At 41.1% G+C, this 27,877-nt stretch overlaps 3 protein-coding genes and 2 pseudogenes across 3 annotated transcripts in view; 1 reads left to right on the forward strand and 4 right to left on the reverse strand.

The window, feature by feature from the left end:
* Positions 1-16: 16 nt before the first annotated feature.
* LOC135519567 (peptidyl-prolyl cis-trans isomerase G-like) lies at positions 17-5,126 on the reverse strand. Its single transcript, XM_064944802.1, has 13 exons — positions 5,013-5,126; positions 4,514-4,590; positions 4,323-4,397; positions 4,113-4,220; positions 3,976-4,020; positions 3,807-3,894; positions 3,624-3,653; positions 3,338-3,477; positions 3,006-3,195; positions 2,716-2,898; positions 2,542-2,623; positions 2,302-2,447; positions 17-2,068 (listed from the first exon to the last, which is right to left on the reverse strand). Exons 2-13 carry the CDS (start codon positions 4,572-4,574, stop codon positions 1,039-1,041), a joined length of 2,178 nt encoding a protein of 725 aa, XP_064800874.1. The 5' UTR covers positions 4,575-4,590; positions 5,013-5,126; the 3' UTR covers positions 17-1,038.
* A 1,574-nt stretch (positions 5,127-6,700) lies between these two features.
* On the forward strand, positions 6,701-9,858 carry LOC135519590 (FAST kinase domain-containing protein 1, mitochondrial-like; annotated as a pseudogene).
* A 614-nt stretch (positions 9,859-10,472) lies between these two features.
* LOC135519572 (kelch-like protein 41a) lies at positions 10,473-13,235 on the reverse strand. The gene is made up of 6 exons (XM_064944808.1): positions 12,053-13,235; positions 11,721-11,878; positions 11,518-11,625; positions 11,177-11,362; positions 10,950-11,096; positions 10,473-10,778 (listed from the first exon to the last, which is right to left on the reverse strand). The coding sequence occupies exons 1-6, from the start codon at positions 13,151-13,153 to the stop codon at positions 10,667-10,669; spliced, it is 1,812 nt and encodes a 603-aa protein (XP_064800880.1). The 5' UTR covers positions 13,154-13,235; the 3' UTR covers positions 10,473-10,666.
* A 1,176-nt stretch (positions 13,236-14,411) lies between these two features.
* On the reverse strand, positions 14,412-18,146 carry LOC135519591 (Bardet-Biedl syndrome 5 protein homolog; annotated as a pseudogene).
* Positions 18,147-23,126: 4,980 nt separating this feature from the next.
* The window catches only part of LOC135519577 (collagen alpha-1(XXVIII) chain-like), a 38,659-nt gene continuing 33,908 nt past the window's right edge, over positions 23,127-27,877 (reverse strand). Inside the window, exons 27-36 of the mRNA XM_064944812.1 lie at positions 26,813-26,881; positions 26,610-26,678; positions 26,438-26,518; positions 26,320-26,355; positions 26,188-26,224; positions 25,530-26,087; positions 25,003-25,304; positions 24,559-24,805; positions 24,198-24,389; positions 23,127-24,108 (exon numbers count right to left, since the gene is read on the reverse strand). Coding sequence (XP_064800884.1) covers positions 24,101-24,108; positions 24,198-24,389; positions 24,559-24,805; positions 25,003-25,304; positions 25,530-26,087; positions 26,188-26,224; positions 26,320-26,355; positions 26,438-26,518; positions 26,610-26,678; positions 26,813-26,881 — 1,599 coding nt within the window. The 3' untranslated portion in view covers positions 23,127-24,100. The remainder of the gene's footprint in view (positions 24,109-24,197; positions 24,390-24,558; positions 24,806-25,002; positions 25,305-25,529; positions 26,088-26,187; positions 26,225-26,319; positions 26,356-26,437; positions 26,519-26,609; positions 26,679-26,812; positions 26,882-27,877) is intronic.

The following is a 27,877-nucleotide window of genomic DNA, read 5'->3' on the forward strand; positions in this document are numbered from 1 at the left end:
TATAGGCAATAAAACAAACATTTTAACCATATCCTTTTATTTTAAAACATGATTCATTGGGGAATATTGAATTCGGCCCATTTTACAAAGCCAGTGGTTTTCATTTATAGTTTAAAGGAAAGTCATGCCCAGGAATTTAACACCTAGTATGAACTAACATGGAACTTCACAGCAATGTATTTACACATTGCTCTGGTGAGGAATTTTAAACATTTTGAAAGATGTAATGGGTGAAAATCTGAACATAAAATACTAACAAAAATGGATACAATTATACAAAACTAATTTGAGACTGAGGTCAAGATAAAAAGTTCTGGTTCCCTGAAACAGGTAAAAAAAGAAGAACTAAACGGTATACGCATCTAACACCCCAATCATTTCACAAAATGTCTGCACTCTTACCTGTCTTTCAAGTCAAATTGAGCCTTCTCTGACATCTCCACTTAAATATCAGCATACTAAAAAGGAAAGTTTTTTTTTTTTTTTTTTTTTTTACAAAACCATTTTATGTTTCACTTACAGTATGTTCTGTCACAATGAGACTGTTTGTAATTTAAACAATCAAAATGTTGAAAATAACCATATGATTAGTCATACATGTAATATTACTTGAGACAGGCATATAGCCCAGAAAGACAAAACTCATCCCTTCCATTATAATTATCACAATGGAATCACGTCCCCTCAGTACGAGACCAGACTGAAAGAGAACATTTTTAATAAAACCTGACAAAAATGTTCCTTTCAACACTCACCTGTTAAGTCACTTCCTTACTCGACCATTAATAAACATTACATTCCCAACATTTGTCAAATTAGTCTGACAGCGAAAAAAAAAAAAAAACTAAAACATAAAAATGGCTTTTAGCCGCTGTCAAATCTTATGAAATCTTAATTTGTACAAATATTCCAGAATTGGATCTGTTGCGATATCTAACAAGTGTCTAAAATAGGTCTACAGCAGAACCTCACACATTATTAGGCATCAGCGCATTAATTTGTATGTTCAAGGATGGACAGGAATGAACATTTAGTGGACTAATCACTATCATCAGAACTGGACTTCTTTTTCTTGCTGTGGTTTTTATCCTTCTCTTGGCTCTTTGACTTTTGATTCCGCTCAGGGTTTTTCCCTGCATCTTTGGACTTGTGAGAGGACTCCTTTTCTGGGCTGCCATCCCTTTTCTTCTTGGAGATGGGGCTCTTTCTACTTCTGTCCTTCCCTTTATTCTCCAAGTTTCTGCTCTTGGACCGCCTTCGTCTGTGAGTGTCTTCACTGTCTTTGTTCTTCCTCTGATGAGATGAACCGTCTTTGCTATGGTCTCTATTGTTGCTCTTACTCCTGGAGCGCCTGCCTCTACGCGAGTCCCTGCTCTTATTCTTGTCTGGACTCCTTGTCCGTTCTCTGCTCTTGGATCTACCTCTCCTCTTGTCCTCCCTCTCTCTGTGGTGCTGTCTTTCCATGCTCTTACTGCGCTCCCTACCTCGCTCTCTGTCCCGTGCTTGCTCTTTGTCTCGAGATGAGGCACGTCTCCCCCTGTCCCTGCTTCTGCTGCTAGATTGGTTTCGGTTCTTTCCAGAGTTCCTCTCCTTGCTTCTAGACTTTGTCCTCAGCTTCTCACCATTTCTTCCTTTTGTCTCCTTTCTGTTCTTAATGTCAGCCTCAGTGGGTTTAGCGCGTTCTTTACTTCTATCACAGTCATGAGTTCCAGACTCTGTGGCTCTCTCTTTATTTAGGTTTCTGTCCTTGCTTCTTGAGCGGCCCCTCTTATCATCACTTTTGCCATGTTTCTGATCCCTCTCTCTGCTTTTGGACCTACAACTTTTCTCTTTGCTCTTACTGCGGCTTCGAGATTTGGCCTTCTTTGCCTTGTGTTTGTTATGCTTGTCTTCAGTTTTATTAGGGTCCTTTTCTTTGCTCTTGGATCTATGAGAGCGACCTTTCTTCGCCTTCTCTCTGTTTTGATTGGAGTTTTCAGCAGTGTTTTCATGCTTGGTTTCAGAAGTCTTCCTCCCTCTTCCTCTTGGAGCTTTGCCACTCTCATTCCTGCTCTCTGTCATGTCACCCCTACAACAAAAATACAGAGAAATGTCACCCCCACAGGAAACACAGAGTCCAAGTTAACTCTTTGAATAAAACTTAAATAACTGGCCCTTGGCTGATGATCCCTTTTGACAATAGGAAAAATTAGAAAATACTTGAGAAGCCATGTAATTAGATCAGGCTGTTAAAGGTAAAATCAGCTTATCAGTCCAGCACTGACCGTTCGAATATTAACAATAAAAAAAGGTAAGACTTACTTGTCACCCTTGATCCAGCGGTCTCCACTGGATGCTCTTGGTGCCCTTTGTACACGCTGCATCTCCTGGCGCCAGTGTGGAGGAGTCTCGCTGCGTCGGAAACGATCCCTTGACCTTGACCTGGAGTGTGACGGAGTTCGGTACCGCTGCAAGTAAAAGATTAAATTGACAGTCACTTTCTAGATCCTTGTTTTGCAGAAATAGTATGATAGTACTGCACTTGTTCTGTTGTGCACTTACTCTTGGACCTCTGCCTTTAATCGTCCTGCCTGATCTTGTCATCAGAAGTCTCCTCTTATATGTTGACTGACAATTAAACATTCTGCAACAAAACAAAAATGTATCTAAATGAATATAGTTCCCAGTTGTAAAGGTTCAGAATGAAATGTTGTTCTGTCTTGTCCATGAACTCACCTCTCCCTAGGCTTTTCCCTCTCCCTAGCCTTTTCCCGCTCCTTTCCAGCCTCAGCCTCTTCATTTTGCTGCTGAGGACTTCTCCTCATAAGGAACTTATTTTCTGGGATAGGAGGGATTTCCTCTGGTCGTACTGTAGATGTAACCTCTTCCTCTTTCTCCTCACCACTGCCGGGCTCAGACCTACAGACATTACAGACCAGACTTGAAACATTACAGACCAGACTTCAAACCTATGCTTAAATGAAGGTGGTTGTGGGAGCACAATTAAAACAGTTTTCAGTACAAACCCTTTCTTATCTTTCTTCTTCTGTTTCTTGTCCTTCTTCTTGGACTCTTTCTTATGCCTCTTCTTCCGTTTCTTGGATTCTTTATCAGAGTCACTCGCAGATTCAGAAGAGACGTCAGAACTGTCAGAGTCACTTGAGCTGTCGCTGCCACTGGAGATGGCCTTTTGTCTTCTCTTCTCTTCTTTTTTTGCTGTAAATAGTAGAGGACACTTAACCAGCGCTAAGGATACCTTTAAAAGCTTTGATCCTGACAATAAGACAGTCCAAGACCTACAATCTAAAGCAATAACAAGCTTAAAACAACTTGCCAAATTTCTTTGAATCGTACAAACCTTTCGATTTTGGAATGAGCTCGCCACAGTTCATAACTTTCACCTCAGCGTATGGTCTACTGCCGGCATCTGTCTTTTGACTCTCCATTGTCTGAACGACCTCTTGTCCAGAGATCACTTGGCCAAAAACCACATGGACACTAGAATAAAATAAGCAAGTTATGACAGGTGATAACAACGAAGAACAGATCACCATTTATATAACATGCTCTTATTATAAAAATACAATTCAAGCAGATACAAATGGTCAACTAAGTTGCAATACTTGTCCAAATGTTATACTTACCCATCTAAGTGTGGTGTGGGTTTTGTTGTTCTGTAGACCAATAAAACAAAATGGAGCAGAAGATTAGAATGAGAGTAAAACATATTTTTGTAAGTTAGGTTCACTCAAGATGTTAAATTCATGAATGAATGACCAACTGATTCCAGCTAGGACAATTAAAAATTAAAACATTGATAGACTTACATAAAAAACTGTGATCCATTGGTATCTTTGCCCCTGTTTGCCATTGACAGGAGGTACTCCTTGTTATGTTTGACAGAGAAGCTTTCATCTGAGACACAGACATGACATTAGTTCTTGAGGATGGTTTTGATTAGAATATTTAACAAAATTATCTGTAAAATAGTCCTACCTTCAAAGAATCCACCATAGATAGATTCCCCTCCCTTTCCATTGCCTGATTTATAGAAGGAATATAGATATTAGAATATCATCAACAACAAAAAAACATTTCCACTGTTGTCTTTGGTTAAGGCATATTTCATATACCTTCACTGAAGTCTCCTCCTTGAATCATGAAGTCCTTCACAATTCTGTGGAATAGGCATCCTTTGTAATGCAGAGGTTTTTGTGTACCTTTTCCAATTCCTTTCTCGCCTACACAGAAAGCAATGTTTAAGTCAAAACAGAGATGACAATATGTACAGAATCTAAATATCGTACACCAATGTCAGACCAAGGCAAGAAAAAGTAAATTACCTGTGCAGAGGCATCGAAAGTTCTCACATGTTTTGGGACAGACATCAGAAAACAATTCTACCACAACTCTGCCAACTGCAAAATAAACCATGTTCATGTCAGTGCATATTTTAGTAAAGCGGCTCTAAGCTACATTTCAGAGATATGATAAACGGGATGGGAAGACCAAATGAAAACCCAAGCCTTCTTACCCAGCACGTTACTGATGCCAATGTCAAAGAAGCAGCGTGGACGCTGAACCTTGATTCCCATGATCAAACTTCTATAGCTGAAACAAGTTTTTTTGCTGTTAGTTAGCTAGTTAGCGTAGGCCGCTAGTTGTTTACAAATACAACCATAGTACCCATCTCTACAGGCTAATATAGCGTATTAGATAAGTAATTGGCAGAAAAACCAGGCTGCGCAAAATCTGGGCAAGATAAAGGAAATAAAAACTAGCTAGCTTTATCAACATGAATGAATAACGTTAATATTTAGTTAGAGTAAACACAATGCAAACTGAAATGTCCACGCTAACTAGCAAGCTTGCTAGGTAATGACTTGTGCTCATGCGGATTGTGGCCTGCTAGCTAACAGCATTAGCTCGCTAACGTAATTAACTGTTTGATAGATTTCAGTCTTCCCTTTCATTCAACGTTATATAAAATAGACATAATGTACAATAGCGTAGACATTATAGAATTGACCTACACAAATTAGCTCAGTTGGCCAATATCTCACGGTAGTTATTCTCAACAAGGTGAAATCGAGTTTCATTTAGCTACCGCTTCTTCCACAATATTTTCTAAAGATGGCGCGACGGGAAACGTCAAAGCATTTTGGGTAAAAATATGCGCAGAAGACGACATTTCACACCTGCGGACAGTCTACTGGTACATCTGGCTGGTTTTGTTTTTTGGGGGGGGTTATGATGATTGCTTATAACACTAAAAACGTATAAAATATAATATTTTTCTTCAGTTACTGTTTACCTGCTGCTTGTGTAGAGTACATACAATATTGACTACTAGGGGAGAAAATGATTACATGTTATTTATATGAGGGACTTGATCATGGATTACGGTAAAAGGTAGTCACAGACATAACAAACAGATATTTCACCGGATGCAGTGGCTTCAATTTTATGTTACTCTGCTTTTCATAGACAATTATTCTTAGCGTGGTCGTTAATATATAAACATAATTTTCCCCCACATAGGTATTTCATTTGAAACAATAAGGATATTTTGTATAGAAACAAGTTCAAAACAAGTTCAAATCGCCGAGCTGACAAGGTACAAATCTGTCGTTCTGCCCCTGAACAGGCAGTTAACCCACTGTTCCTAGGCCGTCATTGAAATTAAGAATTAGTTCTTAACTGACTTGCCTAGTTAAATAAAGGTGAAAAAAAATCTAAGAGATATTGTATCCATTCCTTTTGTCACACCTTACTGAAATACATTTGTCAATAATATCTGTTGGAAAAAAGTCTGGTTATTACCACACAAATACCTGCTTGTTAACAAGGTCAAAGAGGTCTCTTTCAGAAAGATCCATAAGTATTGCCCTGTGAATCATTACCTGAAGAAACTCAAAAAATACATTAACATTAACTGTTCTTTTTTGTGTTGAGCATCCAGAAACAGTTGAGCATTTATTTTGGCATTGTCGACATGTAAAGAAATTATGGAAAGGTATTCATAGTTTTATAATTGTTAATATTCTTGATTACTTTTTTATATTTTTTATGGAAGAATGTGCTGCTATAATAAGGAAAAATAAAAACAATTTTACCTCATGACTCTAATTGTGCTAATGCCAAAATGTCATATTCATCAATGTAAATGCAATAATTAAAAAAACACTCTTCCGTATTTTCTATACGGAATTTGAGCCGTACATTAAGACCATTCTACATTCTTCGAATAAGAAAGCTGCTAAAACAATCAAGATGTGTGTTTCTTTTAAGTCTTTGTATAATCTGTAATTTCTTGTACACCCTAGCATATGTTATCATTGTCTGTTTGTATACTTATTGTGTGTATACTGTTTAAACAATAAAATAAATACAATTTTTAAAAAAAATATACTGTATAGACATGCTGGTGAGATATAAATAAGGACACCATCACTGTCAGTCAGATGTTTTTGTGACATTGTTGCTGGATGCATGGATGAATGGTTTAGGTATGTACTTAATTTCACATTATTTGTTTTTTTATGGAGATATGTATTTATCTTTGCTATGTTTTGCATGATGCTCTCTTTCTACAGATGTTTCACCAAAGGAATATACAGGCATTTCTCCTTCCCTGTGGATTCTAAGTTATGTTGGCCTGATCTTGGCAGTGGTTACCTTCTGAAGATGTGGCATTCCATTCTCACTTGAACTAGGCCCCATGGCCTTGATTCGGCTCCAAGCTGTGACTGGGAGCTTCTACTTTTGCAGGTTTCTGCATTGGGGGTGCAGTGAACCGGGACCAGGTTCTAGAGCAGCTTGGCACCTGCTAAGGTGAAGACCAAGTGTTGGAGGTGGTGGGCAAGAACAAGGCCAAGCTGACTGTGAACCATGTTGGCTGTGCCATGGGCATGCTCTGGCAGTTCCAGTGAGAGAAGCCACAGATGCTGAGAACGGTTGAGTTCTTTAAAAGCCACCCTGAGTTCCAGACTCTCCGGGTGCTGGCTGGGAACAAAATTGAGCTCGTGGATGATTTCACATTGGTGGACATGCTCTAAAATGTCCTCAGGTACAGATGTTGGCTAGGTGGGTAAGCCTATATCAGTCCTGAAATGTTTTTTTAAAAAACGTTTTCACATCAACCTTGTACCTTTGAAGGCTCAATGTGGAACCATGTGATTATCTTGTTCATCATTTGGTCTCAGAGGCTTGGCTTAGATTATACAGGTAAAATATATATATATATTTGCCATTAAATACAGCAGAATCATTGAGGGGTGTGAGCTGGTGTACAGATGTAAATTCACTGTTTTTGCAGATTTCTGATGCCTTCACTGTCTAAGTTTGCTGTCTGCCTAAGTGATCAACATCTGCAGAACAGTCCTCTGATGGGTCAGATCACTGACATTTTGAATCAAAAACTCTCCACAATTGATGATGTGATGTACACAAAAAATATCACTTTCAGTAATCTATAAGTTCTTGATATTACATAAAAATAATTCTGGACATGTCTCTGCAGGATCCTCTACCAGTCACTCCATTTCTACAACTGTGACTTGTGACAGCCTGGCTGCAAAACATAGTCTAGTGGAACTAGTGAACTCAAGCATAGACCCTTTCTCCTTCACCAAGCTGTTTGTTTCTCTTGGCCCTATGGCAGGGCAGAACACCAACTCATTGATAAGTACTTCTCTTTCAGGCTGGAGAGTACAACACTGCTTTAGGCAGAGGAGTTTAATGCCAACGGGCCCTGGCTGTGGCAGAGACACTGGAGGAGATTCAGCGTAAAAACCTGCAGCTGATCCAATGTAAGTTGATTCTCTGTTATAGCCTTGTCTGAAAGTTGCATTTAGACAATACAACTGAAGCAAGTTATCTCTTTACAGGATTGTGTCAGTAGTCCACAAGAACCTACATGTTTTCAAGCCCATTGAGATATCCAGGATCACACAAACCCTGATCCTGCTGCATTACCAGAGTCCAGAGCTCTTCACTAAATTAAGGAACATCCTAGTTCAGTGAGTGGTTATTCTGAAGATCTATCTCTGCCCACTATGATCCTATATGACAGGTCACTCTTATTGCATAATATACAAAGTAGGCTAATACAACTTTTTCTCACTGCTACTTGCAGGACAGTGTCTATCCATATGAGGTGACCATGCTACTTGGACTCGACGAAGGCGTAATTTAATGGGTGGAGGCAGTGCTGCTCCAGTGTAATCTGAATGAACCTTTGCAATGGCTGTCGCTAAGTGGGTGAGCAATGACCCGTCCTACCGACACAACACTCCCAGCAAGTATGTGCGTCTGCTGCAGACACTGAACCGCTGCGGTGCATGAGCGCCTGCGCAAGGCTGAGCGCCTGGACCTGGTGTTGGAGGAGCTCAAGTACATGTCAGGGGAATGGTTTGAGGAGATTCTGCTGGAGGAGACCATGGTTACGCTCCGGAGGCTGGAGAACCAGATATCTGGGCCAATGTGCCCGAGATGGCCCTTTTTCTGACCATGACTAGTCACCTCTGTACTCCATTAATGGACCGCGTAGCTAGCATGACCATGGAGCACATCAACAAGGTACTTTGAGACATTACATTTTATTTCACATCAGGGAATACTGTTCTTTTGCCTGTATATATGTAGAGACGGATAGAATGAGTCCATACCAGAACAATGTTTTTCTTTTCACTACTCAGCAACTTTATGCCACCGTGCTGCCCTTTGCTGTACTGAATTATAATCCAGCAAGGGTGGATGAGCTGTTTGACATCTGCATTCAGCACTTCATACCTCACATCAGTAAGTGATTGTGGTGTATGTTACATTTTTGTATTTGGAACTCATCAAAAGGACCAGACAAATTAATTGATCTTCTTCCTCCAGGTCTCTTTGACCTCAATCTGTTGGTACATAATCCCATCTACTGCCTGTGGCTGATTTCTTCCTGGAGGACCTGATTCGAGAAATCGTCAACGTGGATGTCCTTGCCAAGCTGGTTTCCCAGTTAGAAAGTTTGTTATATAATTATATTAGAAATATCCCAATAAAGACAAAGCCAGCATCCTGTATCCCCTACTATCTGAAAACATCATTTTCAGATAAAGCTAAAGGGATAAGAGAACCTCTCTGTTATGTGGTAGCCCTGCCTGATGCCCAAAACATGCGGATCCACCTGCCTCTCACGGAGCTGAATCGGTCTGTGTGGTTGGAGTGTCCAGAGCGGATTGGTGTTAAACTCAAAAGGTAATCAAATGTGTCACCTGTTCTAGTTGTGAGCTGTATTTCTTCTGATCTCCCTAGACTTTGAATGTGTTCTGGACAGACACCACCAGGCAGTGACCTACAGTGAGCAGAGCCAGCTGCAGATATCTGACGGTGGGAAGGTCCGCTGGGGTTCTGACTCTGTAGGGAAGGAGAGGAGTGAGGTCCCTCCAGGGGCACAACGGTACGAAACTTGATTGGTTGATTTCAGAACTTTTGGTTGAAAAAGTTTTACTGATGTTCTGTTATCACGGGTAAACGCATTGAAGGGGTTTTCATAGGTGCAGAACAATGACCTTTTTTTCTTTTTCACTTACTCAGTGTTACTGTGGACGTCTTGGATTCCAAATCATTCTACAAACCGTCTCGTCACATGAAAGGGGAAATCATGATGAGAGAGACATCTGGAGATTCTGGGATACCATGTTGTCCAGGTATGTGTGTGAAACGTCTGTCCTCAAAAGTGGAATTAATGTATATAACATTCTATATCACTGATTAATGGTAATGTCATTTAAACAGATCCCTCATTTTGAATGGAACTCTATGGAGCTCTCCACACTGGATGCATGGAAGGAATACCTTAGGAAGAAGATAGTTACTGAGTTTTCCTGAACCACCTAGATGTTGAATCAATGACACGTGTTATATTGCTTTTGTTATTGATGTGTGAGACAAAGTCTGCCTTTGGAAATGTATTTTTGCAGGCAGATCATTAACAATTGATGTTATTGCCTACTCCGAATCCTAGAGTGGACATGCAGTTATCTCACCTCCTGCCAAGAGATTGTATCATATGAAGTGTAACGTTTGTCAAACAATAGTAAATGCTTGTAATAAGAAATAGCATTGTTTTTGTGGTTTCGATATATCCAAATAATCTGTCCCACATAAATAAAATACAAAAAAAGTTGTAGGGTGCAAACTGTTTCTTTACAAAGACAGACAGGTTTAAAAGATTTCACTGAGTTAGTTCATATAAATTCATTAGGCCCTTATCTATGGTTTTCACATGACTTGGAATGCACAAAACTGCACATTATAGTGTGGACTTTTATTGTCCCCAGCACAAAGTGCACCTGTGTAATGATCATGCTGTTTAATCAGCTTCTTCATATGCCACCCCTGTCAGGTGGATGGATTATCTTTGCAAAGGAGAAATGCTCACTAACAGGGATGTAAACAAATTTGTGCACAACATTTGAGAAATAAGCTTTTTGTGCAAATGGAACGTTTCTGGGATCTTTTATTTCAGCTCATGAAACATGGGACCAACACTTTACATGTTGTGTTTTGTGTTTTTGTTCAGTATATTATGGTGCGTATAAATCATGAAGGATCCCGATGAAAGTCAATCTAAATGCATTGTTTTTGCAGTCCTCCATGTTACATCTAGACGGTACAGTACTTATTGTGTTCTTGTTCATAATTTGGGCATTTTGGCTACATTGAGATGCATAGACACACAAGAGGCCCCTGCGGCGTAACGCATCGCTTTGAGCATCCCGGTCCATTCTTTCTTATCCTCTTCATACCTGCCACAGGAGAAAAGAGAAGTTTGACGTTATGCCTTTGGCACAGAACAATAGTGGCAATGGCACCATTTCACCGTTAGACATTATCAAGGAGCTTTTAATGTAGACCATCTCTAAAGATGGCGGCAGGGTACGTGGGATTGGATTCAATTTGGGTACTAGTTTGCTTACTGCCAGATGTCAATGATTTCCGTTGGGGCAACTTTGTCGTCCTCCGTCGCCACAATGGTAAAGCCTCCGACTGCATACAGCAATCCTCCACTGCTGACCAGGTTTACTGAGCTCCTCTCCTGGGGGAAATCTGTGAAGGGGGCCCACCTGGAATGGGAATCATTGTTAATTGAATGGCTTTGTTACATTGTTGCTAATCATACCGACTTCAACGTCAAGGCACATACTTGTTGGTTCCGAAGTCATATGCTTCAGATGCAGAAGTGAGACCATCTTCATTGACCCCGCCAGTCACCACAATCTTCCCATTGTGAACGACTGCCCCAAACATGGATCTTGGCATTTTCATTGCAGCCACCTCCTTCCACTCTGATTTCTTGTGGTTGTACGCAAACATCTTATCGATGGCTTTGCTTTGATAAAAACAAGGATGGAACATCACAATGAGGAGTATAAAATGACACAAATGTAATTTTTACATCATGCCTCTACTATTGCATGCCTTGACTGTATCTGAATCAAACAATTAGACATGACAAGGTGTGTTTTGTACAAAGAGCAAACTTACTTGTCATCCGTCTTCCCTCCAATACAGTACACCAACCCATTCTGGGAAACAACACTATGACCATGGATTTTCAGAGGTAGCTTTTTGCTCTCAGCCCATTTCATCTTCCTAGGGAACAGATAGAAAGGTTCAAGTGTGTTTCAGGCTCCTCAGTCATGTCGTGACAGGAAATAAGCATAGGAATATGAACTTGTCCTACTTACTCAACATCATAGCACATTACAGAGTCAAGAGATTCGTTGGACTGTAGATCTTTACCAGCTACAGCAAAGATGAGATTGTCAAATTCTCCCATACTGAACAGACATCTGGGAGAGGGCATAGGGGGCAGAGCTATCCAATCAGCAGCAAGGATGTCCAGCTGTAAAAATTTTTTTTTTTTTAAAGATATTAGAAAGTTACAGTAATCAAGCTATTTCTGATGACAGAAAAGTTTGGTGGTTAAAGATCATCCCCTTGCTAAGTCATGGTGTTACAAATGGTGTTGATTTAAAGTTTGATCAGTTGTGGCGAATGAAATCACAAAGCTTATTACCTGATAGAAGTAGCATTGTAATGGAGCATCTTTATCCTCTTCATCGACAAACAATCCTCCCAGGATGAAGAGATCGTTTTTCTTTGATGTCAGGCTGACATGGTTGCGTGGAATCTGCTCAGTCATTGCAGCAAGGAAGCATTCATTCTCAACGCCATCATAGGCCACTGCAGCAGTGTCGTTGATCATCAAGACGAGATCTTTGGCATACATACCAATTCTCTTGATATCATTCAGGTAACCAGGTAACCTGTTATCCTCTCCTTCTTTACTGTTGACTGCATCCTTCCCTGACTCTCCTGTCTTATTCTCAGGGAGTTTCCCAGCAAAGGCATCTTTGATCACTTTGGTTTTTTTGAGGAGCTCAGGGTCAGCCTTGACGATGTCATCCTTTTCCACTTTCTCATTGAAGTACTTCTCTGGGAGTAAACGGAAACGGATGCAGTCAAAGGCCTCTTCTAGAGTCTTGACACGGTTCTCCTTGTCTTTTCGAATCCATTTCATCAGGGATTCAAACACCACCTCCTCCTTTTCTACATTGAGGGAGTCTGCTCCTATGACGGCAAAAAGCTCATGAGAGGCCAGCTCTAAGAAGTCTTCCTCCTTGGCCAGGGTTTCAAAACGATCTGCAATGTAGTCTCGACTTGCCAATGCCAGTCTGGGGCAGTTGAGCACCAGTGCCATTCTGAATATGGCCATACAGTTACCGGGGGACAGCTTCTTCTGTAGGAAATTCGCACACACTGTGAACACTGAGGGGATCTGGAAACGGTTTGCCACAGCAAAGATATCCTGCACATTGTCATCTGTGATGTCAATCTCTGCTGAATACATGTAATTCACAATCATCTCCATGATTGCGGGGTCCAAATTCTCCAGAACAACCTCCTTATCCATTTCTTTAGCATCGCCTGAGAAGTAAAACTCTCGGAAATAAGGACTACAGGCTGCCAAAATGAGTCTATGGCAGGGCAAGCTTCTGTCTCCCACTTTTAGAATGCAGTCAATAAACTTGTTCTCGTTCAGTAGCTCTTTCAGGCCATCCTGGAGCAGGGTGCTCTGAAACAGGCGCAAATCTTCCCTTACAGCTTTCGGATCCATGCTGAAAGAAACGCGACGTGACAAAGAACGTGGAGGATGCAGCTCTCAGCACAGTGTCCCGACTGGACGGAGCAGTATAGAGCCCCAGGTCTGAAGACCCTACAATATAACTACGGCCCTCTAAATATATCCACTCACTCCATTGAGGAAGAATTCAGGTTGGCCGCATCACACAGCTGTCACAGAGTGAAAGAAACAACTGTGGACCCTTGTCAGTGGTAGTTGGCAAACAATTATTGTTATATGACTACTTCACACACATTGCATTTGTAAATGACTGGTGCAGTTCTGTGCAGTGGGGAGCAAACATCCGCAAACTCAATTACAATTGCAACTTGTATGAATCATTAGGATTTTCCCCTTTATCACTTACAAAATGATTTACGATTGTCCAGTGATTGTCACGATTAGAGTAAAATAGTATATAATACTTCAAATAAAGATAGTGAACTACAGAGTACCCTGAAGCTGCTATTATACCTTTATTTATATCAATTACTATGATTATTTTTATTCCTGAAAATCTTTGGGGATTTATTTGTGTGCGACTCATTGAGCATGTTTTATTATTAAATGTGAGTATATTTCCGGAAGGACTGACCTTCCTCATAGGCAGGGTCAATGAGCAGCTGCAGATACAACAGTCTGTCCTCATGAACCATTTGTAAAATACTTGAGCTCCTCTGGCACGTTTGTTAATAGCCTTTCGATCATTGTCCAAAAAACAAATGACTCAGTTTTCCCCACATGCCACTGGATTATGTCTTCAACTCATTTCAAAAACCCAGTTAAGACATTCTGAAAACTAAGAAAGGTCAGACAATTGCCTACTTTACTTAAATAGTTGAATTATTACATCTCAACAACAACACAATTCAACTATTTTCATTTACAATTTCTGTTTAATTGAACAAATAAAAATGTACACAAACACTACACTTATGTAGAATTTATTTATTTATGGCACACTATTTTTCTTACATGTTGCCCATACATGCATCAGGTCTACGTCTTTATTATATACATCAAACCTATGAGTAAATATACAAATATTTTGTACTTTTACAAACGCTTATAAACAACAGTCTGGCTAAAACCAACACTTTTAAAGAAACGTTGATTAATGTGCACTGTCCCTGTAAAAAAAAAATACAACTCTAACTCAAACTTAAACTGTAGTGTGTCAATTGTGTCATTTAAAAGGAAGGACGGATTTGAGGAACTATGTTCACCTAACTCGCCTATCAACGTTCATGCTTCAGCCCATAACTTCCCACAGTCCTTGAAGTGTGAACCCCTCCTTCAACTTCCCAACTGCAATTCCCAGCTCATCGGAAAACATAGGTTCCTTGTCTTGTTGCTTATTACCATCAGAAAAGTAAGCCTTAGAAGCAAACAATAGAAATCAGTTATGACAATGGCCTTAATAGGAGGTTATGTGTTCAAACCGTTTGACAAAGTACACCTCAGTCTGTATAAACACGATAGGCACTAGGCAACATAAAACCATGTTTGCGGTATGTTGTGTAACATGACATAGCAACCTGCTATTTTCAGAGTGTGAAAACAAATAACGGATTCCCAGAGGAGGGATGACAGTCTAAGCACACACAGTGAAAGCATCAGTCTGCTCATTCGGCTCAATTTCCACATCATCGGGGGTCTGGTTCACCGTCAGCTCCCCCAGTGGCTGAGGCTGGAATTATTGTTGGGAGAGAGAAAAAAGTTGAAGGAGAATCACGCCACACAAATTCATAATTCAATGTCTTGTTAAAACATGGCAAATCCATAACGCATTGAACTGTTTTTGTGATAAGAAAAAGTGTGGTACAATATAATATAGAATGACCTTTTTCCTCCTTCTCATAGTCCACTCCAAAGATGGAGTGAGGTGATCTCTTTAACTGCATCTTGAAGCTTTTACCATTGGGTCGATCTTAAATCAAAGCACATATCCTCCAGTCTCCAAACAAATAAAAAAAGATGTACTCAGGAGTATGCCACAACAGTAAATGGCATGCAAAAGCCAAGTTATTTTCTCTGTATTTTCTGTCATCTTTTAAAGCTGATACTACATAGATATACTATATATGCTTTTAAACTAATAGTTCTACATGTAATTCACAGTACACAGTAAGTAAAATGCTACCGGTTACATTTGAAATGATTCCAATTACTTGCTGAGAGCTTTGCATCACTAAAGCTAGGCCACACTTTGAGTCTCTTATTCTGATGGAAAGCTACAAAGAAGAGAGGTGACAATAAGGAAAATAGTTGATCACTTTCAATACCTCAAAAGGTCATTTGTTAGGCTGGACATGCCAGCTGGTTTTTCGATTAGTTCATTTGTTTATGACACGTACAATTTGAAGGTAGGGAATGCTGACGTTGAAGCTCTCGTTGATAAGGTCCCCAGATTACCCTACAAGATACAATTCAGGACAGTTAGTTTCCTTGTAAAGGCATGAAACACTTTTTTTACTTCAAAATACTTCCTGTAGGATTAACTAGCTAGAGTAATTGATTTGTACCTGGTCACTGGATAAATTCCACACCCCGTTGATTTTGTCATACACTTCTTCTCGAGGCAAAAGCCTCTGTTGTTTATTTTGAATGAGAGCTCCTCCCAGCTTCAGGGCACGGTACATTTTAGAGCAGAGGGATATGGACAATTAGTTGACAAGACATTCAATTAAACTCAGCAGTAACTTGACTGAATCATATATAATGACATAATCTGGAAAAGTGTCACAACTTTCACAAGTTTAATTTCTCGTTTTTTAGGTATAAATATCTGTGAACAGAAATGACCGATGTAAATAGTCTTGGACTCCCTGGATCCACATGGGTGAAAATGGACTCAGTCTATTGTTAGACTATATACAGTGCTTCAGTCTGGCCTCTCAATTTCTGAAAATTAAAATTCTTCATAATGGTGGTGACATCTGTTTACCTATATAGTAGACAGACCAATATACTTACAGAGTTAGCTGTCCTTATTGTGATGTCAATGATGGAGGAGTATCCAACTGCAATGAAACACAAAGAACATCAATGGCCCTCCATGTTGTTTGATTTTTTTTTTTAATTGGGGAAACAATACTTGCTATTACTAATGATTATCTTTGTGTTCCACTGTGGTACCATGAAAATCCAAAAGAGGGCAGTATTCATTGAGATGAGAATAATAAGGTTATCCCTTTGCAGAGTGGATTCCTCTCAAGCCATGTCAAGGAAAGAGAAATAGATGTATGTAGGTAGCTATGTCTAGGTGTACACACACAAATTGACTCTTGGCAGAGCCAAAGAATGACCGATGATCCTCAGATTTGTTACCAGGAGCCTCCCTGCAGGTAAGGGATCCTGAGTGGCGCAGCGGTCTAAGGCACTGCATCACAGTGTTAGAGGTGTCACTACAGATCTGGGTTTGATCCTGTATCACAACTGGGCCGTGATTGGGAGCCGCATAGGGCGGTGCACAATTGGCCCAGCGTCGTCCGGGTTTGGCCGGAGTAGGCCATCACTGTAAATAAGAATTTGTTCTTAACTGACTTGCCTAGTTAAATTAAAATAATAAAAAGGAGTAAGTTCTCTATATTAGTGCAGAGGTGGGCCCATAACCACACGTTCGCTGGTTCAAGTCCCACCTAGTCCGGCTGTTTACCTTTGCGGCCTCAATTGCTACATTGATGTCAACCCAGATTTAAAAAATACTACAGTACTTACTATATAATACTGTATAATACTATACTACACACTATAGTATCCCTCAATCATGTGTAGTACTTATTATATAATGTTGAAGTATACTATAGTAAATACTATGGTAATGTCTGCAAAAACAGTTGTTTTTACTACAGTATTCATTTAGCATATGCCCTGCCCATTCCCCTCCCCCATATCCCAATTTGTGCCACCCGTAAGTGAGAAACCTACATTGCTGTTTCATTGCGATTCAATGGTGAAGGTACATAAAGATGTAGCACTTCAGATATAAAGTCATTATTTTTAGCACTACCCAAAATATTCTTAAACTACGCCGTTTGGTGAGACGCAGACCTGTTGGCGAGCGGGTAGGTAGGTAACAACACATCCGCCACGCCGAACCTCAACACAGGCGCCCCTTAGGGGTGCGTGCTCAGTCCCCTCCTGTACTCCCTGTTCACTCATGACTGCACGGCCAGGCATGACTCAAACACCATCATAAAGTTTGCAGATGAAACAACAGTAGTAGGCCTGATCACCGACAACGATGAGACATCCTATAGGGAGGAGGTCAGAGACCTGGTCAAGTGCTGCCAGGACAACAACCTCTCCCTCAACTTGATCAAGACAAAGGAGATGATTGTGGACTGCAGGAAAAGGAGGACCAAGCACGCCCCCATTTTCATCGAGGGGGCTGTAGTGGAACAGGTTGAGAGCTTCAAGTTCCTTGGGGTCCACATCACCAAAGGAAAATGGTCCAAGCACACCAAGACAGTCGTGAAGAGGGAACGACAAACCTATTCTCCCTCAGGAGACTGAATAGATTTGTCATGGGTCCTCAGATCCTCAAAAGGTTCTACAGCTGCACCATTGAGAGCATCCTGACAGGTTGCATCACTGCCTGGTATGGCAACTGCTCGGCCTCCGACCACAAGGCACTACAGAGGGTAGTGCGTACAGCCCAGTACATCACTGGGGCCAAGCTTCCTGCCATGCAGGACCTCTATACCAGGCGGTGTCAGAGGAAGGCCGTAAAAATTGTCAAAGACTCCAACCACCCTGGTCATAGACTGTTCTCTCTGCTACCGCACGGCAAGTGGTACTGGAGCGCCAAGTCTAGGTCCAAGAGGCTTCTTAACAGCTTCTACCACCAAGCCATAAGACTCCTGAACACCTAATCAAATGGAAACCCAGACTATTTGCATTGTCCATCCCCCCTTTAACATTGTTGCTTCTCTCTGTTATTATCTATGCATAGTCACTTTAATAACTCTACCTACATGTACATATTACCTCAATTACCTCGACTAACCGGTGCCCCCGCACATTGACTCTGTACCGGTACTGTCACGTCTGCTCCCGCTTTAATGACTTGTTCCTTTTATTTCTTATTCATATTTTTTAAACTGTATTGTTGGTTTAGGACTTGTAAGTAGGCATTTCACTACTGTAAGGTCTGCACCTGTTGTGTTGGGCTCATGTGACTAATACAATTTGATTTGAGCGCAAGACTACGGAGACCCAGTTTATCCTTTTGATATTGAGTGTTTGCCTGATAAAGTCATGCTAGGATATATGAATTATCCTGTGAGAGTGTCTGTTCCAAATCCGCTATGATGTTTCAGGTGCCAAGGTTATGGTCATGTAGCAGCAGTGTGTAAGATGCAGAGGTGTGCAGGAGGGCAGGAGACAAAGAAGTGTGTAGATTTGGAGGAAAAAGTAGTGTTTCAAATGTGAGGGAGCCTATGTTGCTGGGGATCAGAAATGTCCTGTGTGACTGAGACAAGATGAGGTTGCCAGGGTCGAGCAGTGCAGAAAGTGTCTTAAGCTGAGGCAGTGAGGAAGTAGAGGATAATGGGCCAGTGGTGAGGGATCATGAGAGGAGATGATCAACCTTGCGAGGGTTAACACGTTTAAATGTTTTTTCACGTCGGCTGCAGTGAAGGATAGTCCGCAGGTTTTGGTAGCGGGCCGTGTCAGTGGCACTGTATTGTCCTCACAGCGAGCAAAGAAGTTGTTTAGTCTGTCTGGGAGCAAGACATCCTGGTCCGCGACGGGGCTGGTTTTCTTTTTGTAATCCGTGATTGACTGTAGACCCTGCCACATACCTCTTGTGTTTGAGCCGTTGAATTGCGGCTCTACTTTGTCTCTATACTGACGCTTAGCTTGTTTGATTGCCTTGCGGAGGGAATAGCTACGCTGTTTGTATTCGGTCATGTTTCCGGTCACCTTGCCCTAATTAAAAGCAGTGGTTCGCGCTTTCAGTTATGTGCGAATGCTGCCATCAATCAACGGTTTCTGGTTTGGGAATGTTTTAATAGTTGCTGTGGGTACGACATCACCGATGCACTTGCTAATAAACTCGCTCACCGAATCAGCGTATTCGTCAATGTTGTTGTTTGACGCAAATGCGGAACATATCCCAGTCCACTTGATCGAAGCAGTCTTGAAGCGTGGAATCAGATTGGTCGGACCAGTGTTGAACAGACCTGAGCCAGGAGCTTCCTGTTTTAGTTTTTTTCTATTGGCAGGAAGCAATAAAAGGGTGTCGTGATCAGCTTTTCCGAAAGGAGGGCGGGGGAGGGCCTTATATTAACTGACGCGGACCCGAACAGTTTGTCTTTTAGCAAGGTTGGTTGCTTGGTGTTCATTGCTATGGTAATGACCTGTACAGCAAAGATGGAAAGGAAGTCACAGAAGCTAATAGTAGTAGTTGCAGCAGCAGAAAAGTTATTGGGAGAGAAAGATTTTACTGCAGAAGAGTTACAGGTGTTGAAGGAAGGAGTGCCATACTCCCAGGCCGGTGGCCAGGTGTAGGAACGGTTAGGGCAAAGTAGTGGGATAAGGGGGGTGTTTTGGTATTATGGTTGCAGGGTTATGGGTGGTGTAATGTAACATTTTCCTATTCCCTTTTCACTTTAGTTTTGTCACAATGTGGCAGAGCTGCCAACTCTCATGCAATGGCGGTGAGACACACGCATTTGACCTTATATCTCACGCATTGAAAAGTACTGTTTTTATTTTTCTAATTAGTCAGCGCGTTAACTATTCAACTGTGCTCCAAGTCGTTTTGAAATCGGAGCATCTGCGCCTGCAATTTAACATCAGGAGCAGAACATCTATCATTGTCCTGTCTTACCACACAGCACTGTGAACCGTGGCACATTTGAAGCATATGATTGGTCTAGTTATGTAAAGGATCAAGGGGATTGGATGCATGTTTTAAAGAAACGCCCATCAAGATTAGAGTGGAGCTGAATGGAGAGAGACGTTCTCCGCCAAGTTTCTAAAACTGTAAAAAGATCAGCACTGTAGACCTGTTTTATCTACAATGTTTTCAACAAAATTAGGTTGCTGTACCCATTGCAGAATGCAACCTTTTTACAGCATGTACTAAAGTCGATATAATCCACACTTGCCCCTCGTTTGGTGATTGGCATTTAGCCTGTGACAACGAAAAGGCAGAAGACAGACAGACCTGCACTAGAGTAAGTTTTAGCAGGGAAGTTTGGAAGGGTGACGTGATTTGTAACTATGAAAAATAATTTTGTCAAACAGATTGTGAACCCAAAAGTGTAATTTGATTCTAGAGGAGGGACAATAAGTAGAAAATGATTTGGGTTGAGTGTAGGGGCAGATTTATGTCATGTCATATTCAGGAGATTTGATAGGCTATTTATTTAGTCTGATCAGTGGAACAATTCTCATTCTTAACAATGGGCTAAAATATATGGTAATTACTGTGCTTGTCAGCAAGAACAAAACTATTATTCCCCAAACTTATTATATTATTCTACTTTTTCCCAATTTGAAATTAGATAGTGACCCTGCTGGTTATCTATGAACATTTGAACATCTTGGTCATGTTCTGTTATAATCTCCACCCGGCACAGAGAGAAGAGGACTGGCCACCCCTCATAGCCTGTTTCTTCCTAGGCTCTGGCCTTTCTAGGGAGTTTTTCCTAGCCACCGTGCTTCTACACCTGCATTGCTTGCTGTTTGGGGTTTCAGGCTGGGTTTCTGTACAGCACTTTGTGACATTAGCTGATGGAAGAAGGGCTTTATAAATACATTTGATTGATAGGCTATGTATTTTTGCAGCCATTCACAGACAGTTTTGAATAAGTCATACAAATAATCTTTGGTTATTAAATGCTCCAGGAATCAAATATAATTGTTGGCATTTTAGTATTTAGTAGAGGGACACACAACTCATAAACACATCATATTTTGTCTGTGTAGAGTACGATGATGGCAAGCGTATTCAACGAGTAGACATAAACCCCTTGAATATTGATATTCTTTCGATTTTTCTTGAAATGTGGGTGATTTTGAGAAATTAATTGTTATAACGAGAACATTTTCAAACACCCAGAACTTGGGAAGCATAGGTCAGGGGTGGCCTACCCTCCTGGAGAACTAGCAGGATTTTCTTCCAGCTCTATTTTAAAGAGATAGTTCACCCAAATTACAAAATAGAAAATGTTTGTGTCCTTACCTTGAAAGCAATTTATGGACAAGCAGACTGCAGTCTATGATTTGGTTTCAGACTGCCATCAACCAATAATATTACAATTTGATGTAGTGGTGACACTCCCCCGCATGTGTCACATACAACTTTCCACCTGAGAACAGAGATCAATCCCTGCTTCCAACCTTCCCACTGTTTCTAGCATTTGCCTGTCTCCCTATCTCATTTCATTTCTGTGTGAATAAAATGTCATACTTCCTAAAAAATATGTTTACAAAAATATTAGCATACTTTACATTTCATCCCCCCAAAATCTGAAAGTGATAAAGCTGTCAAATTTTGAGTTTTCATTTAATATTCAAAGCATCCTGAATGCACCTCCTTCTTTACACTGGTCATAGGCCTAAGCCATGTTAAAATATGAAGAATTGCAGGAAATTAGCTTTAAAACAGTAAAATCTTCCTGGGAGGGGGGGGGGGGGGGGCAGTTCCCTGTCTAGGGTTTGTGCCAGGGGGCAATAAAATTCACATAGCAAATCTCACACCAAGCTTTTTTCAAAAGTTGGCAGCCCTGATGTGGAATGCACATTCCGAACTGAGAATGGCATCAACACGCCAAAAGCATAGACGGAAATTCACAGGAAGAATAGGCAATATTGTCAAGCAATTGCTGGCAAAGGAGTGGGGTGAGACACTCGAGCAATGAGCACATGGACATATGATTTAGATTTAATATGCAGCATATATTAATTTAACTCAATTCACCCATTTATTTACTCATCTCCTATAGCTTATTGTTGCCTGTTGACTGCCACATCTGTACTGGAATGTATGGCAAACAAAGACAGTGAATGTTCCTGAGTGGCCGAAGTACAGTTTTGTCTTAGATGCACGATGCAGAAATCTCTCCGCCATTTCCTGGTTGTTAAAAATTGAATAGTTCGGCTGATTTCAGTTTATGTGACGAAACAAGCAAGTACAGCCTTGACTCATTACACTACTCGCCATGTGTCAAGGCAGAGTGAATTTACGAACGCACGGAAGATGGAGCTGCCGATTAAGATTCCCCAGATTATAAGAATGTGTTTATTTTCAATGTAAAATGGTTGTAGCAACCATTGCTGACAACATTGCCTCTCAAAATGTCCAGTGTATCAAGGCCTTTACATTTTTTAAAGTATTGACTGCATAAGGTTAGCGACTCGGAGTCGGAAGTTCATTTTAAAAAACTGTACTGTACTAAATCTGCGCACAATTCCGTGGATGAAATCCTCGTCGTGAAGTTGAGGAATTTGGCTACTACAGTATGAGTGTACTGTCTTGACACATGACGAGTAGTGTATAATGTGTCAAGGCAAGTTAATATAAGTTTTAGGTAAGGAATTTTGTGGCAATCGCTAACTACATTAACGTTGTTACTGTAGTATATGGAGCTATACACATTTAATCATAGTCCGTAACTCCCTTGTGTTTAACAGCTAATCAGAATCACTCGAGGTTGAAGGTCAATGGGATATGCAAATGAGCTGTCTTGCCGTTTGAAGTGTGCCTGCGTACAGAGTGTTAATCGTTACCATGGTTCCGTTATAAAGCTGAAAGTAATAGTACAATATAGAAAAGGAAACTGCGTTTATTCTGGGTAGATAGCAAGCACGTGTTCTCCTTATAATGCTTTTCTAGGTCATTGTGTGTCATCAGCACTGCAAATGCAGTATCATCAGGTGGACTTCATTGTAGTATGTTAATTTGGCAACTTCACCTGTTCATCTGACAGTGAAGTAATAAAGTAACATACACCACATTCAACGTTTTATTAATAAAAACAAGTACAAAAATCATCAATCATCAAGCCAATCAACAACACAAAATGTGGTAATTTATTTCAAATGAGCTTTTTTCATCAACAGTGATGTGCAATTTCCAATCATCACATTTTCCAAAACATTTTGGAAGAATAATGCTTAGTAAATTGCATACTGTCACTTGTAGTCCTGCCACCTGGCCTATATCACCAAAATGGAATAATTAATATCATTAAACAAACAATAAAAATAATGACCACACCTACTTAATTTAGTTTGCTTAATTCATTTTTTAAATTCAAAACATATACTACAAAAATGATGTATTCTATAGTTCTCTATTCCGATAATAAAAGACAATATTCAGTGTAGAACAGCATAATGTGCTTGGCTCAGCGGTTTGAGAATTTACATTGTGTGATGTTTTCTCATGTAAAACTGAAATGTCAAAATCTGGGTTTGAACCTATCCTCTCTGTTCAGAACAGCCTAAGTCCGAAGGTAATGTTGAGTAACATTGAGGCATTGAATGGATTTGTTAATTCTGCAAAATAACGAGAGTAAGGTAGGACCACTTTTCTAATGTAGTAAAATACCATAGCACCCTTATATTTTCTTCAAATTCAGACTTCCTCAAATAAAGTCATCATAAAGACTTGTTCACTAAGGAAGGCGTTGCTCAGATAGTAAAAAAATCTGAAAATTAAGGCAACTTCATGAAATCTTGAAGTGGTCTGTCCCTCATTCTTTGCATGAGAGAGAGAGAACGAGAGAGAGATGCAAATTGGGGGTTTTTTCCCCCAGAGAGAGATGCAAAGTGGAGTTTTTCACTAATGATAAATGCCTGTTTTAAAATATATTTAGATATCAGTAGTAGACTATGACATGTTAAATATTAAAATTGTCTCCTCTACTTTGGTTGGTTTCCATGGAATATTGTACAGATGAGTTGATTGATCATCTGCCTGTTTTAACCAGCTGTGGAAAATAGAGGGAAGAGCATGTCAAAAAGAATGCCAGAAAATACAGCACAGTGGCTTAAGATCACCACAAGCTGTGGGACATACCTGTCCTAGATAGAACACAGATCTTCTTGCATTCATCCTCGGTCTCAAAGCGGTTGGCATTTCCTTCACAGCCTCCATACCAGAACTGTGCACATGAATTGGCCTGTTTATCATAATACCACCGGATTTTATACTCCCGACAGGTGCCTTGGTCCAAACTCAGCTTACAGCGGGAATCAAGCTGGACAGACTCTGACAGAACGACATAGAAGGAGAAGAATGACATTCAGTGCATTCGAAAAGTTAAGACATAAATGAATGTCAGACAGAAATGACTCAGTTTCTTTATCTAATTCATACAGTATTTAGAGATGATGTGACTTTTGATCTAGTTGTGAACATGTTGCAGTGAGGTCCTAACCTTGGGGGAAAATGTTATTAGGAATTGATACCGGCCGAAATTGGCCTGAGCTGGTGGATGAAGCTGAACCCAATGTTCCGGAGGATGATGATGCTGCTGATCCTGATGATGATGATGAAACAGTTGTGTTGGAGTGAGAGGTTTCCCTTGCAGGGAGGATGGATACTGTCTTGTTAACTACAGCCACAATACCTCCTCGCACATGGGTCCTTATGTCTAAATCTTCACCCTCCTCATCATCCTCCACCTGGATGAATACACACACACACACACAGAGATTAGTTAGACAATAACTCAATGTCTTTACTGCTAAAATGGAATTAATTGACGAACAGAGCAAGGACTATGACTATTACAAAGCAATCATTCAACTGCTCCTCTATAAAAACCCAAGGAGAGTTACTTTTTATGATATAAATCTGTCCTGTAAAGGATTACATGGACCTGCAATGGGAGTGGTCCAGCGTTGAGGGGCAGGGCAAAGGTATCTCCACGGCCTCTGATGTAACTCTGGGAACTGGTACGTCTGCTAGGATTTAGGATAGGATCCTCATGATAGGTGTTTCCAAAGCTGTTGTCCACATAGCCGTTATTCCCATGGACGTTATTCCCATAGGCTTCCGGTACATATCTGTGGTTCCCATAGCCATTGTTCACATTGGTTCCAAAGCCATTAGCGATGCGATTCATCACAAGGGCTCCATTCTCATCCTCACAGAACTGGCTAACAAGTTTTGACTCCAGAGCTGAATGACAGAAGAAGAAAAATGACAACCTCCGTTAAAGTGTATGATATCTCTAAGTCAGTTGTGATTACATATTACAAAGCCGATGTATAGTAATGTGTGATACTATGCACATTTTCCATGTATTTTTTTCGGTCATTTAGCAGACACTCTCATCCAGAGCAACTTACAATTAGTGCATTCATCTTAAGACAGCTAGGTGAGACGTATGAGCGTGTTAGTCACCTGGTAGAGTGTTGAAGTCGTCGATGAGGTACATATGTTCATTGTCAGGGTCCGAGGCGATCAGATTGAGCTCACGGAGGAACTCGGCCTGGGTTGTATCTGAGGTGTTAACAATCCCCAGGGCATACATCTCAATGTTGGCAGCATGGGCCTCCCTCACAGCAATGTCAAGCTTCACAGGCTCTCGTTTGTCTGTCTTTCCATCTGTGATGACAATGGCCACCTTCCTGACTCCAGTACGGGCACTGTAGAAGGCTTCTTGGGTAGCCTTCCGGATGGCAGTGCCAGTGTAGGTGCCCTCACCCATGTAGGGCATTTTCCTGATGGCCTCCTTAACATCCTGCTTGGTCATGTAGCGTGCCAGGTTGAACTCCAGTTTGACATCCAGACTGTACAGGACCAGTCCAATTCTGGTGGTGTTACGTCCAACAGTGGTACGGTCTACCAACGCTGTGACAAAGTCCTTGATAATTTCAAAGTTTTCCGGACCAACACTCTCTGAGCTGTCAATGACGAATACAAGTTCCATTGGCATCTCCTTGCACTTCACTCCACATCCTGAAAGCATGAGAGAGATGCTGAATAGCTACTGACATGATTTCATCTATGCTTCATGTTTTATCTTGGACTTGTTACTATCACGGTTAAACAGTCTTACCACAGATTTCCTTGATCAATTTAATGATGTCTTCTCTCTGGAAGTGACAGGAGTGTGAGTTACATTCATTTATTATATATCTCTTCTATATCACAGCATCAATGATGTAGTATGCAAAGTTTGTGAACTTACTGTAAGGCCGGCTTCACCTTTTATTCCTGGTCTCCCCTGAGACACAAGAAAACATTTAAATTCATGGATTGATCATATACCATGACCTTGAAATGTTGTAAAATATGACATGACTCACAGACTCTCCATGAACCCCATGATCTCCCAGATCTCCCTTTCCGCCCTTATTTCCTCTCTCCCCCTGCAAGCCACGGTCGCCCTGGAGTGAAGAGGCAGGAGGACTGCTGTTAGAGACAAGGTCACTGCATCCATCAGTAGATGAGTTCCAAGAGGTTAAGCACACATCTTACCTTAGCTCCTGGGAATCCTTCCCCTGAGGGTCCCCTTGGCCCTGTCACACCCTGAGAACCCTGCCCACCCTAAAAACAAAAGATGAACCATAAATCAAAACAAGACCCATAGGGTGGTCATTTAAAAAGGTTCAGATACCTGGAAAAGTGCTAGAACACACTGAAGGTCATAGGTCAGGAATGTACTTTGTTAATTAACATACCTTAGGGCCTTGCAAACCTTCTCCTGGTGGCCCTGTTGGACCAAGAGGTCCTGGCCTTCCAATGTTACCCTGGAAACCAATGATGCTAGTGTTATAGGAGGGGACAGACATACTACAGACTTGAATCAGTGAAGTTGACTAAGTTGGGCATTGCCATTACAGCTGGAATACTGATATGTGATAAGGTACACTACATGACCAAAAGTATGTGGACACTCTTCAAACATCTCATTCCAAAATCATAGGCATTAATATTGAGTGTGTTCCCCGTTTGCGGCTACAACAGCCTGCACTCTTCTGGGAAGGCTTTCCACTAGATGTTGTAACATTGCTGCAGGGACTTGCTTCCATTCAGTCACAAGAGCATTAGTTAGGCACTGATGTTGGGCAATTAGGCCTAGCGCGCAGTCGGGGGTCCTAATTCATCCCAAAGGTGTTCGATGGGGGAGAGCTCAGGGCTCTTTTCAGGCCAGCCAAGTTCTTCCACACTGATCTCGGTATGGACCTCGCTTTGTGCACAGGGACATTGTCATGCTGAAACAGGAAAGGGCCTTCCCCAAACTGTTACCACAAAGTTGGAAGCACAGAATCGTCTAGAATGTCATTGTATACTGTAGCATTAAGATTTCCCTTCACTGGAACTAAAGGGCCTAGCCCCAATCATGAAAAACAGCCCCATACCATTATTCCTCCTTCACCAAACTTTACAGTTGGCACCATGCATTCGGGCAGGTTGCGTTTTCCTAGCATCCGCCAAACCCAGATTCGTCCGTCCGACTGCCAGATGGTGAAAATGTTTTAATTACTCCAGAGAACGCTTACACTGCTCCAATGGCGGCGAGCTTTACACAACTCAAGTCGATGCTTGGCATTGCGCATGGTGATCTTAGGCTTGTGTGTGGCTGCTCGACCACGGAAACAGATTTCATGAAGCTCCTGACAAACAGTTCTTGTGCTGATGCTGCTTCCAGAGGCAGTTTGGAACTCGGTAGTGAGTGTTGCAACCGAGGACAGACAATTTTTACGAGCTGCCTGCTTCAGCACTCGCCGGTCCCGTTCTGTGAG

The sequence above is a fragment of the Oncorhynchus masou genome, chromosome 29 (genome assembly GCF_036934945.1).
Source record: "Oncorhynchus masou masou isolate Uvic2021 chromosome 29, UVic_Omas_1.1, whole genome shotgun sequence".
NCBI lineage: Eukaryota > Metazoa > Chordata > Actinopteri > Salmoniformes > Salmonidae > Oncorhynchus > Oncorhynchus masou.